The 14,458-nt window shown below is 37.3% G+C and overlaps 1 protein-coding gene across 7 annotated transcripts in view; it reads right to left on the bottom strand.

Moving 5' to 3' along the window:
- Positions 1-14,458, bottom strand: part of PCCA (propionyl-CoA carboxylase subunit alpha) — a 462,094-nt gene that overhangs the window by 175,494 nt on the left and 272,142 nt on the right. For 6 of the 7 annotated variants that reach the window (XM_049099422.1, XM_025440953.2, XM_049099423.1 and 3 more), the window contains one exon: positions 3,715-3,823. In XM_049099422.1, the coding sequence (XP_048955379.1) occupies positions 3,715-3,823 (109 nt within the window). Of the gene's footprint in view, positions 1-2,480; positions 2,587-3,714; positions 3,824-14,458 lie in introns of all 7 variants that reach the window. The other variant, XM_049099425.1, reaches the window with a different exon arrangement.

The raw sequence follows: 14,458 nt of genomic DNA, 5'->3' as shown, positions 1-14,458 counted from the left end.
GGAAGTCACATGAATAAATAAGTTCTTCAGTAAAGGTAAACACACAAGCAATTATAAAAGCTAGTATTATTTTAACTTTGGTTTCAAACTCCACATTTTGTTTTCTATATAGCTTAAGAAACTAATACATTAAAAGTAATTACTGGTTTATGGTTTGGGGCACAGAATGTATAAAGATGTAATTCTGTGACATCAACATCAACCTAGGGAACCAATGATCTTCTTCCTGTCTTTATACTTTTGCCTTTACTAGAAACTTCAAATAAAATTATAGATTACATAGTCTTCTTGAACTGGTTTCTCTCTCTTAGCATGACTTATATTTTAGATTTTTTATGGTGATGCATGTATCAGTACTTCTTCCTATTTTACTGCTAAATAGTATTCCATTATATGGATAAATCACAGTTATTTATCCACTTACCACCTAATGTACATTTTATTGGTGTGTATTAGTGTAGCATTGTGATTTTAATTTGCATTTCCCTAGTGACTGATGATGCTGAATAACTTTTCCTGAACTTGTCATTCATAGAACTTCTTTAATAAGTTCAATAGAGGAAAAAATAAAACAAGATGAAATCAGAGAGGGAGACAAACCATAAGAGACTCTTAACTGGAGGAAACAAAATGAGGGTTGCTGGAGGGAGTAGATGGGGGGTGGGGTAACTGGGTTATGGGCACTAAGGAGGGCACGTGATGTGATGAGCGTTGAATGATAGAAGACTGATGAACCTGATGAATCGCGGACCTCTACCTCTATGTAAGGTGTGTGTACACACACACACACACACACACACACACTTAGAAGGGAATACAACAAAATGTGAAAAAAAGTGTTTACTGAAGAGTTTGTAGGATTACAGATAATTTTTATTCTTTTCCTTTTAAAAATATTTATTTATTTATTTATTTATTTGAGAGACAGAGAACAGTAGAGAGACAGGGCAAGCACAAGTAGGGGCAGAGGGAAAGGGAGAAGCAGGTTCCTCACCTAGCAGGAATCTGGATGTGGGGCTCCATCCCAGGACCCTGGGATCACAACTTGAGCCAAAGGCAAGGGCTTAACCGACTGAGCCACCCAAGGCCCCTATTCTTTTCCTTTTCAAACCTTTTTCCAGATTCTTACCAATGGCAAGTCAGCACTCTCTGAAAACAACTTGAATACATTTCTTAAAGATCAAACCAGGGATCCCTGGGTGGCGCAGCGGTTTGGCGCCTGCCTTTGGCCCAGGGCGCGATCCTGGAGACTCGGGATCGAATCCCACGTCGGGCTCCCTGCATGGAGCCTGCTTCTCCCTCTGCCTGTGTCTCTGCCTCTCTCTCTCTCTCTCTCTCTCTGTGACTATCATGAATAAATAAATAAAATCTTTAAAAAAAAAAAAAAAAGATCAAACCAATTCATCATTAGCTATCCTCAGGACTTCAGAAATGATCAAGGTCTAAATAACATCTTAACGTAATCAGGATATGAATACTCTATTTATAAAAAAAATAAAAAATAGTACAAGGTATGATTCCGGTTTTAAAACGAAAGCTAGGGACAGCCCCAGTGGTCTAGCGCCGCCTTCAGTCCAGTCTTTGATCCTGGAGACCCGGGATCGAGTCCCATGTCAGGCTCCCTGCATGGAGCCTACTTCTGTCTCTGCCTCTCTCTCTCTCTCTCTCTTTCTCTCTCTCCCTCTCTATTCTCGTGTGTGGGTGTGTGTGTTATTCTCTCATGAATAAATAAAATCTTAAAAAAAAAGAAAACCTATGAGATATCTATTTAAAAAAATAAATAAATAAAACAAAAGCTAGACACACAGATACCTCCAAAACATCCCTGTACCAACAGAGCTTGATGGAAACGAACTATAATGATGGAAGGTTCTTTTCTACTGCTGAATTCAGTAACCACTTACCACAGTACCATGGAGAATATGGCCAGTGAGTACTTAAAGTGGCACTGCAACATGACTGAGAAACTGAAATTTTAATCTAATTTTAATTCAAGTAGGTACACATGGCCAGCGGCTACCACACTGGTTAGCAGAACTTTGGGGGAAAAAAGTCAACCAGATTCATGGCTCTATTGCCCATTTTTCTCCTCCTTCCAGTCACTCAGTAATTTACTGGTATTCAATAACCTGTCATCTCTCCCTGGACATCAAATCATAACTTAAAAAAAGACCATACGTTATTCCACTAATCGGTATTTACCCAAGGGAAATGAACACACTAATTCAAAAAGATGTATGAATCCCTGTATTTATGGAATCATTATTTACAACGGCCATTTTCTTCATTATATACATATGGAGAGGGGGAAAGAGAATATTACTCAGCCATAAAAAAGAATGAGATCTTGCCATCTGCAAGAACATGGATGGACCTATTAGGGATTATGCTAAGTAAAATAAATCTGAGAAAGACAAATCCATTGTCATATGATTTCACTTATATATGGATCTAAAAACCAAAACAAAGCAGAAACAAACCCATAAACGTAGAGAGCAGACAGTTGCCACAGGGAAGGTGCTGACGGGGTGGGTAGTGTGGATAGGCAAAATGGATGAAGGGGAGGAGGAGGTATAGGCTTCCAGTCTGGAATAGATAAGTCCATATGAATTATACAGCATATAAATTATAGTCATTGGTACTGTAATAGTGTTATATGATGGCAGATGTTAACTATGCTTATGGTGAGCAAAAGAGCTGTCTGTCAAATTACTATGTTGTACATCAGAAACTAATGTAAAATTGTGTGTCAACTATACTTTAATAAAAAAATGGGAAAAAAATCATACATTAAGGTTCCTGTATGTTCTCTTGAGAATGAGAACAAATGAAGAGTACCAGTGACTAAGATTTCCTGACTAAAATCAGTTAGCCATTAAGATATAGCCCAAACCCAATTTACTTTTACTCTACCTAATTCTTCAGGGGTAATCTGAGTTTCTGATCTGTGTTTAGTCACCTGCCATCTTTTTGTTTTTATCTTTGTTCTTCCTCTTGTGGAAAAGCAAAAAGAATGGAAACGAAGTTGAAGTGACACAATTTTATCAACAACATCATTCTAGTACATAATAGACTCTACTTTCTAAAGGAGGATTACACTAGCAAGGACACAGACATTCATAAGAAGTTATCCCGTCATGTAGAGGCATTAATGTCATGATGATTTTGCTTTGGTTTGCCCTGGTATAAAGCATATTTTGTCTTTCACTTGTGTTACTAGGAAGCTCAAAAGTATACTTAGGGCTCACAAGTAACTAACTCAACCTGGTGTTAGTTCCTTCTGGAATCTCATGAGTTTCATATATATATTATGTATATTTTATATATATATATGTATATTTTTACTGCTCAGATTCAATCCTAATTTTTTGTACTGTAACACTTTTTAAAACTTTGCTGGAAATTAACAAAGCTATAAAACAGAAACAATAAATAAAAATTACTTAAACAAATACTCCATAAGGTTTCAGAGTATCTTCTTACCTCTAATAATGTCCAAATTAGAGAGGCCAAGATCCTTTGTGTTTGAATTTAAAAAAATCATTTGAACAAAATAGAAACAATACCATTTTTAAACAGTGCAATTGTATTATACTTCTTCAAACACAAGATTTAAAACTAAGATCAGTCACATCTTTTATTAGTTATTTCCTATGCTGACTCGATTATTAGTATTTTTCTCTCATTTATACTGTTTTAGATGATCTAACATACCTTGAATTTTCATGTTCTTGAAAATGTTGTGCTCTTAATTGGAATGCCACAAACAATGATGATGCTATTGCCAATAACTGGTTTCTCTCATTCTCTGTTAACTTGTGTCCTAAGGGAAATCAATCAATTGATCAATCAATCAATCATATACATCATATTAACATCTAGCACTTCAATCTTTTAGAACTATTTAGTCAGGCAAATCGTATTTTATCAAACCTTTATTACAGAGCTATACCAGGCACTGGGGCATGCAGTGGGGAGAGGGGTGGGAGCAAGATTGCTCAAATAAGACCAAAAAATCCAAGTGAAATCTATCAACTAGCTCTGGAAATTCAGAATAGATCTCTCAATAGCCTGATTAAACCTCTACTAGAGGCTCTGAGAAGTTCCTGATTTCCCCAACACTTTAGTGATAAAAACATCTCATATGATTCCATGGTTACTCTATATGAGGATTACAAAAATTTAGTCTATCTTCTCAAAATATACAGTCTACACAAGCAATTCTCAGTGTGGCCTGGGGACTATGGGGAGTCTCCAAGAACTTTTGGGGCCTGCCCGGTCAAAACTACTTTCATAATCAAGCCCCATACTGAGCTCTGCACTGGGCATGGAGCCTGCTTAAGATTCTCTCTCTCTCCCTTTCCCTCCGCCCCTCCAACTCCCTATCCCTCCAGCTTGCATGCACATGCTCTCTCTTTAAAAAAAAAAAAAAAAAAAAGAGCAAAACCTCCTTTCCTAATAATACTAAGATTTATTTGTTTTCCCCTCATTTTTTTCAGGTATATACTGATTCAAAAGATCTATGTATGATGACATCACTGCTCTGATGTCAACATATAATGGATCTATTTTTGGTACTTTAAAAATGAAGTAATAAATATTTTTAAAGCTCATAAGTTTTAATTTATAGAATGGCAACTATCTGTGGATATAACACAAAAGCTCTTTGGAGCACAAAGAGGACCAGTAAAATGATCTCAAACTTTACTGTGCATCAGATCACCTGCATTAAAGCAGAGAACCCTGTGCTCTACCTGAAGAAACAGACCAGTCATATGTCTGGGGTGCAGCCCAAGAACTTGTATTTCTAACAAGCTTCAGAGTGGTACTGATGCTGCATGTCTACAGAGCTCACTTTGAATAGAACTATTTTAGAGACATTTATCAAACTGTGTAATAAAAACCACTTACATAGTCCATGAAACCCTTTTAGTAGGTCATGATCAGAAAGACAAATTGTGTGAACATTTTGAACACCAAATCTTTTTTGTGTGTACACTAAATCATGATGCAGAATAGATTTCTTACAGTGGTTCAGTCATTTCTCTGGACACATTTACACATCATATGTCAGCAGCAGAGAAAAAGACAATGCATTATGAGAATCCTTTCAACTGTAAGACACAGAATCAGTGTTTCATTTGATCTAATAAACTGCTAGCTGTACTAATAGTGAGGAAGGAAGTTCCCAAATAAGAGTCACCACCATTTATCACATCTCACAGAGAAATAGACATAATGCATATCAATTTTCTTTTTTAAAGATTTTATTTGAGAGAGAAGGAGCAAGCAAGCAAGCAGGATTGGCAGGGGAAAGAGGCAGAGGGAGAGGGAGAGAATCCCAAAAAGACTCTGCGCTGAGCATGGGGCCCAATGTGAGCCTCAATCTCACAACCTGGGGATCACAACCTGAGCCAAAATCAAGAGTTGGACGCTTAAGCCACTGAACCACTCAGGCACCATAGCAATTTTAATCCTTTTATTGATACTGAAAAGATTTACAAATTTTACCAATGACTAATTCCCAGTAAATTTCCATCTGACTGCAGAAGACTCATCTACTTCTACAATTTATATCTGTTTCTAGAACCTGTTTAAGTCTCTCTGGCAATTTTCACAAATAAGTGGTGCAGAGATGATCTTCTTCAACTTCCATGCAGTGCAAATATCTCTTCTACGGCACTGATTGACAGATGGTTATCTAGGATCTATAAAACTTCAACACTTGGAAACTGACAAATCCTTTCAAAGATTTCTAAATCATTAGATTGTTAACTTCTCATACTGAGTTAGACTGCTTGTGACTTCCACCCAACTCTTCCAAACTAGAGTAACATTAAATAATTCTAATTCTATTCTTTCTTACACTTGTACATTAACAATCTTGAAGGATAACACTGCAGTTAGATACGCTACAACTCAAAAAAGGGTTTATCTTGACCATTTTGGGGGTATCTAGCCACCCTGAAAAGAAGGTATTCAGGTCTAAACTGGAAGTGTAGAAGAGATTCCACCGTGACTATTCTCATGATAATGGCTTTAACCTAAGGTTACTACTGATCACAGATCGAAGGGGCCTTGATTCCTATTGTCCTCTTAGGACCTGATGCCCATGACATGTCTGCCCTGGCCCTGACTTTGCATTCCTTCCGAATGTTTATTACTATGCCCCCTGGTTTCTCCCTTGCTGAAATCTCTGGCCCAGCTGGTCCTGATGTCTGATAATACATGTTCCAAATATTTTTCTAACTAGATTAGACTCAAATCCATCCTATCACTTGGACCTGAAAGCTGGTCAAATGCAGAAAGGGACACTGATTGAATCTTGGGTTTGACATGAGGATTAGTTCATTATCTGACTCTTTCATCAGAGGGATCAATATATGGTACGCCCTACCAACTACAAAAGTGATCCCTTTTGTGTTAGACACGGTCAACAAATACACACAGATCAGCATCTAGGGCTCAACTGGGTCAAACTAAAATGACATTAGGTCAAACTAATGACAGCTGCATTATTCGTTAATAATGAGTCTCCCAATTCTCCAAGCTAACTACCTACAGTTCCTTCAATGTTCTCCACACCATCATACCATCTCTAATAAGACATTATGATCTTCATCATAATCACTTTCTTTTGCATGCACATAAAAATGGAAGTTTTTTTAGTTCTTTACTAACAATGGTAATGTTTACAAATTGTGAAATAATAGACATTAAAATGTAAATGGCTTTGCCTAATATCACAACCATGTTGAGGTAGTCTGTGACTAGAGGTTATATAATCATACTATGACTCAATACAAGATATTATTAGACTATACTTATAGTCTAATATAGACTAATATAGTATATTATACAATAGTATTAATATATAAAAAACTTATTTTAATTTCAAAAAATATTTATATATGCTATTTTTGTAGTTTCCAAAGTATAATATAGACAGAGTAATTTTTTAAAATTACAAAAAGCCCAAATGCAAAATTTCAACAAGTAACTGACTACTGACATACAAAATCTAAAAACCAAACAAACAAAAAAACCCCCACTATATTCTAGCCATTTAATGGACACTGACCAATCAATAATAGTTTAAAAAGAGGGATACCTGGATAGCTCAGTGGTTGAGTGTCTGCCTTCGGCTCAGGTCATGATCTCAGGGTTCTGGAATCAAGCCCTACATTGTGCTCCCTACTCTGTGAGAAGTCTGCTTCTCCTTCTCCTTCTGCCCCACCACCCCCACACTCATTCTCATAAATACATACATAAAATCATTTTTTTTAAATAAAAAAAATCACTTCAATCTCTAGGTAGTGACTAGACTCCTCAATTTCATTCTAATTATTTTTGTGTTTTATGTTTTACAATTAAATTTTACCTGGGATTCGTTTTTCTATTTGGCATAATTTAAGGGTCTAACATTTCATAAATAGTAAGAGGAAAAATTCCCACATATATTAATTTCTGTTTATGAGCTCCCTATTCCATTACACTGATATATTTATTCATTTTTTTCTATTTTCTGTTTTCAAGTACTTCCATTCCTATCATTTATATCACATTGTTTAGTTAGAGGGGCTCGGCAATACATTTTAATGCACAGGTCTATTTTTCGTTCATTTTTCATAATTTTCTTGGCTATTTACAGAAATGTACGAACTTTTTAATCACTTAATGTAGTGGACCTTTGTGAATCTAAGATGACAAAACCTGTGTATCATTTGGGGAAGGATTGGCACTCCTATAACATTAAGTCCCCAAACAATAACTGACATGTTTTTCCATATGTTCACATCTTATTTCTTTTTCCTCAACAAGATTTTACAGTTTATAGAATCATATAGGTTTTATGTCTTCCCTATTAAATTTCTCTCCACTATTTTGCAAGATACTCCAGTTAATATGAGCAGGATTGGCTTTTTTTCCATTTTCATTTTAAGCTGGCTCTCACTGACAAAAAGAAGAGACACTAACTTTGAATGCTTATCTTGTTGCAGTCAGCTACCTTGCCAAATGTGTTTTTATTAAGTCTAGAAATTTTTAGTAATATTTTCTGGGTTTTCTAGGAACATAATTACATATAGAAAAAGAAAAATTTTTCTCCCCTTTTTAAAATATTTAAACCAGCCTTTTTTTGGGGGGGCCGGCAGGTGGCTTTTTGATCTTCTAAAATAATGATTTATAATAAAGGTCATTTTATAGAATTCATTGGTTCCTGATTTTAAGTGAAATTTTTGTTTAGCATTTCATTTAAAATTATGTTATTAGTTTTCATTACGTAGGCTTTTATTTTTTATTTTTTTCATTACGTAGGCTTTTAATCAAACTTAGCTTTTTAAAAAGATTTTTATTTATTTATTTATTTAGAAGAGAACACAGAGAGAGGCAGAGACATAGGCAGAGGGAGAAGTAGGCTCCCCACCAGGAGCCCAATGCGGGACTCGATTGCGGACCCTGAGATCACACTCTGAGCCAAAGGCAGACGCTCAACCACTAAGCCACCCAGGCATCCCCAATCAAACTTAGTTTAATTTTGTATTTTAGAGTGTTTTAATAAGAAAAGGCAACTGAACTTATAACAACTATTTTTCTACTATTTTTTTTGTAAGCCATCACTTTTTATTTTATTCTAATTGCAATGGATATTATTAACAAGATTAGGGGTACCATTTAACCTTGAGGTGCCATTTGTAAGGCACCATCTGCATACAAAATACGTCCATTTTAAATGTGTAATTCAAGAGTTTGATAAATGTGTACACCCATATAAACACCACAACCATCTATTTAGAATTTTCCACTACTCCAAAATGCTTGCTTGCATCTCTTTCCAATCAAGACCTCTACATCAGCTTTCCCTCCCTAGCCACAAGCAACTAAATCCTTTTCTAGTTTCATATAAATGGAACCAGATAGTAAGTACTCTTTCGTGTCTGGCTTCTTTTGTAGATAATATTTTTTAGATTCATCCATGTTTTTGAATGAACTGACAGTTTCTAACATTTTAGCATTAAGAAGTATTCTATAGCATGGATATATTACAATTCGTATAGCCATTCATTCCCTGAGGGCTTTCGATGTAAGAGGGAAGATGTGATTTGGTTCTAAAAGTGAACTCCAGCTGCTGAGTGAAGATGAACTGCTAAGTGCAATGGTGGCTGGAAGGAGGTCAGTGAGAAGGCTGTTCCGAGTCCAGGCAGGAGGGAAGCAGCTGGGACTGGGAGTGGTGTGCTAGTTTGGTGTTGAATGGAGACATGCCTGCATTCAATTCCCAGCTCTCCATGAACAAGCAAGGGCTAGTGCACTGCACTGAGCTTTGTGAGCAGGAAAAACCTGTAAAGTTGCTCTGAGGGGGGTTGAGAACACCTGCTGCCTGCTAACAACAAAAACCCCCCAAGGGCAGCAGGTCTTTCTGCTTACCAAGGAATCCTAAGCACCTAGAACTTTTGGATATAGATAAAGTATATTCAAGTACTTCTAGATTCTTTTTATCCCTTTGTCAAGTGTGAAGGTAAACTAAGAGAGCACTGCGATCTTGACACTTGGTTTTCACCTCTGCCAACCCTGACTGAGAAGACTCATAAGCATGATCCTAGAAGTCTGTGAAACCTGAATAGTGAGGCAGCACAAACTGAGAACCTCCAGCTTGGCACACAGGACAGACACAGCCTCACACACTCTAGGGCAGATGTCTTCAGTAGCAGCAAGTCATTTCCACTTAAAAGTTAGAACCCTAGCCTGGGAGGAATTCTAAGAGTTTCTCAAACCCATTTTTTGAAACCTCCAGGATTAAAGCTTGAAATCTCTACTGCACTCTCTAGTGAAGACAGGCTAGAAAAAGATACAACTCTTGATTTTAAAACCCTTAGTCTTTTTAGAATAGTTTTCAGTATCCTGAGACCCTAAATAACTACCTTTAACCTAATAGATTCAGTAAATATTTATGAAATAAAAGAGAAAAACTTCCTCCTCACAATATGTCCTCACCTTCTTAACCTTCTTACAGATTGGGGTGTATATGTGGGGGATGGAATTTTAAACAAAAGCCCCAACCCTCAAATAATATTTACGTTCTCTCACCCTTACTCATTAAGTTGGTGGTTACTACGTGGAGGTCAAATCACATAGTAGCACCACAAGATCTGTGATACACCTCTGTAAACTTTCTGCTATAAACACACCCATGTCCATGACCCAGTTTTTAAGAAGCCTGATCTGTGTTCTCTTAAGTGGCTTTAGTTCTATCATCTATTTTTAACAGTCATCTGGTGCCTTCCTTCCAATCTAGTGTCATCATTAATGATGCTAACAGATGTCCTGATTCTGAGCCAGGCATGTTCTCGGTCTGTGGGATGTGGCTTTGCTGATGCTTTGCTTCATGTGTAGGCTTCATGTGTTGTGGCACCTAGAGGTAATCTGTCTATGGCCGGTTAGGTTTCTCAGAGAAGGATATTCTCCTATTGTGACTGAGAGTGCCTGTCTCCCAGGCCAGTACTTGGGAGCTAAGAGAACAACAGTTGGCAGAAGGACATCACCACATTCAGTATGTCCACATTTACCCAATCCTCTGTCCAACGTGCCTGGTGTCCACTGGTATAGAGGGCATCCTATTCTCTATAAAGAAGAATCTCAAAGCTATTGCCAGGGTGGAGGAGAGCAAGCCACCCTCCTCTAAAGAGTAAGGGAGGGAATATAAAGAAATTCTTCCAGAGATTTTAGACCAACAGTCCTACCTCTAGGAATTTCCCAAGGGAAAATTAGGCAGAGATAAGCAGCACCCCTGAATAGTCCTTGGAGAGGTGCTACAATGGTACAAATGCTACCTCATCCTTGAAGTCATCCTTGAGTCCCTCAATCAAAACTGGTTACTTTTTTCTTGGTGCTGGTCACTTGGCTTTTATCTTCACTTAGCCCTTATTTTGACCTGTGATGTAGCTAGTTCTTTACATATTTATTTCTCTTGTGATATAAGCTTCTTAAGGGCAAGGTAAATACACTACTCATTTTTCAATTTCTTCAAGAGCCTATACCAATTATTTGCTGAATGACTTAATGACTGAATTCTCAAAGGCAATACAAGTGTCCAAGTATCAGAGTACCACCATGTCTTGGGGTCAGCTGGACCCCAAGACATGATCTTTACTGCTCACCTGCTTGGACTCACCATCTTCTGTCCCCAATTTTTCCTTACATTCTTCTCTCCAATTTCTCTCTTAATTCAAACAAAAGACCCTACAGGCATAATATCCTGCAATGGAAACTGAAACTACCCCTAAAGCACTAATAACTGCCCCAAAGAGTTCCACGTGGCAGACCACCCAGACCAGTCTGAAATTAACCCGACTCACACCTATATATATAGACAATAGCATGATTGACAGTTATCTTTACTCTTTATATTCAAATCTCTACCAAAGGAGAAAAAAAGCCTCGTTTACATAATATACAATGTATATATAGGCATGTTTCCTTACATCACATGTGAGGCCTTATACCTGCCTTTACATACTATAACAAGGCCCCCATCTAAATATACATCCTAATCCTAAATAATAGGAACCCATTCAGCCTTGCCCAGAGTGTCACAGCTTTGGAAGCTCCCCTCACCCCACAATATCCTTATTTGCTGCAAATAAAGTTTCTTTTGTGTGACAACTCCACCTGGTGTGGTTTCTATCTGTGACTCACCAAGGAGCAAATTCACACTGATCTGGTTACACCACTTTTAAAGGTATAGAAATACTTGACTAAATTTAATGGAAAAGAGAGAAACATAATAAATGGTATATTACTTGTGTTTAATCAAATTTTTATTAAAGAGATGTCACTTTCCAGAGCACAAAAAAATCTGATCATTTCCTTTGATGGGGCTAGAGGTTTAATGCAGCAAGGCAGCAGAGAAAGGAGTCCAAAATGTTCATTACAGGCCAACTGAATTGACAGTTTTTTTTTTTCTAAGATTTTTTACTTATTTATTCATGAGAATACAGAGAGAGAGAGAGAGAGAGAGGCAGAGACACAGGCAGAGGGAGAAGCAGGCTCCATGCAGGGAGCCTGACATGGGACTCAATCCCGGGTCTCCAGGATCACACCCTGGGCCGAAGGTGGCGCTAAACCACTGAGCCACCCGGGCTGCCCTGAAATGACAGGGTTTTTTTTTGTTTTTTTGTTTTTTTTATTTATGATAGTCACAGAGAGAGAGAGAGAGAGAGAGAGAGAGAGAGAGGCAGAGACACAGGCAGAGGGAGAAGCAGGCTCCATGCACCGGGAGCCTGATGTGGGATTCGATCCCGGGTCTCCAGGATCACGCCCTGGGCCAAAGGCAGGTGCCAAACCGCTGCGCCACCCAGGGATCCCTGAAATGACAGTTCTTAAAAAATCTTCTACCTCTCTTTCTTCCAGAATCAAAATATCATCTTCCCTATTTTTCATTTATGTTTCAGAATCAAAGGCCAATAGCTTTTCAACATCATAATCTAATAAGTATACATGAAGAATACCTTCCTATGTAACCTGTTTTAGTTTTAAGCACAGTCATTCCATTCCATTAGTAACACTTTCCTACTCTGCAAATAAATTTGGGATGATAAACATATATACTAGAAAAATTTAAATCAGTCATAAAAACAGGCACTTGCCTGTGAACAGTGCCTAGGATAGCTGGACAGATGGGAAGCAGACGGGTAATCCCAAAGGGGCAAAATGACCTGGCCTGAAACATATGGAGAAGATCCTGGATTAACTTCAGTGGCCACTTCCTGCTGTCTCTTCCAGGCACATATAACAAACAATCAAAAATGATAGTTTAATATATCAAATATCTGCTCTAGGGAAAAAGAGGGAGAGGGAAATAGAGTTATATGAAGAACAAGAGAGAGTAGCCACTCAGAGAAGAACCAACATGAAAATAATAGGAGGGAAGACAGTAAGAGGTCCACACTAAAAATGGCAAAGCTAAGTGTGTACTTTTAAAGTGCTTATGGCCATTCTACAACAACAACAAATATCATACTCTTAAAACCTGTATGATTTATGATTTTTGAATCCTAGCACAATTGAATGAGTACTGAAACAGGAGATAGAAACTCTAAGTTCAATTACTGGCTTTATTCTATTACTGATCATTTAGCCTTATCAAGTTCTCTGGGCTTTGGTCTCCTCACATGTAAAATAAAGGCTGAGATTAAACAATCGTCCTAACAACTTACAACAATTTTTAAGACTGTGTTCCTATCTTATACGAGCATTAATGGAATTATAATATCCATGCTGATGATGCCCTATCAAAACAAAAGTGTAGGGGATCCCTGGGTGGCTCAGCAGTTTGGTGCCTGCCTTTGGCCCAGGGCGTGATCCTGGAGTCCCAGGATTGAGTCCCGCATCAGGCTCCTGGCATGGAGCCTGCTACTCCCTCTGCCTGTGTCTCTGCCTCGCTCTCTCTATGTCTATCATGAATAAATAAATAAAACCTTTAAAAAAAAGTGTAATATATTAAATGTATTCTAGAAAATGGCAATGTTAGTTTCTAAGTAAATTTCTGAGTTCGCCTGAGAATGTGGAACACTTTCTACTAATGCCAAATGTACAGTACATTGTAATCAATTACAATTAGAAAATTTTTAAAAGGTTTTATTTATTTATTCATGAGAGACAGAGAGAGAAAGAGAGAGAGAGAGAGGCAGAGACACAGGCAGAGGGAGAAGCACGCTCCATGCAGGGAGCCTGACGTGGGACTCAATCCCGGATCTCCAGGATCATACCCCGGGCTGAAGGCAGCACTTAAACCCTGAGCCACCGGGGCTGCCCATGGGTTATATTTTTTAAAAATTCAAAAGTTCAGGAAAAAGAACCATATGACTCATTAGTTTTTCTTCTAAGATCCCAAATAAAAAACATTTTTAATTTCTCTTGGTACTAATGATAAAACTCTATAACATTTAAGTTTTAAAACAATAATCAAACTAGTAATTTCCAGTTAGTCTTATGAAAACTCTGTACTGTAAAATCTAAGAAACTGCTTTATAAATATATTCAAAAGCTCAATACATGAAGTTGACCTGAATCTCTACACAGCTCCTCATATGAATGCGTCATCTTACATAATAAAACACTCTAAATGGATATAAAGAACACTTGCCATTTGTGAGAGTAAAATCTCATCTTCATATATTCTCAAATTCATCAGGAACATATGTAGATACTTCTGGCTTTCACCTGAATAACATTTCTTTTTTTTTTTTTTCCTGAATAACATTTCTATTAAATCACATGTAAGTCCTCTTGGTTTCTTTATCTCACATATGGACCATGTTTTTAATCCTCACTAAAGGATTTTCTCTGTCTCACTTGAGCAATTTTTCTACTAAGGGAAACACTCACTGGTAACTTCACAGTGCTAAAGTTCACATTCTCCTCATTATTTTATTAAAAGCTTCATTTTTATGAATAAAAATAA

This window comes from Canis lupus, chromosome 22 (assembly GCF_003254725.2).
Source record: "Canis lupus dingo isolate Sandy chromosome 22, ASM325472v2, whole genome shotgun sequence".
Lineage (NCBI taxonomy): Eukaryota > Metazoa > Chordata > Mammalia > Carnivora > Canidae > Canis > Canis lupus.
This window is presented reverse-complemented; position numbering and strand designations above follow the sequence as displayed.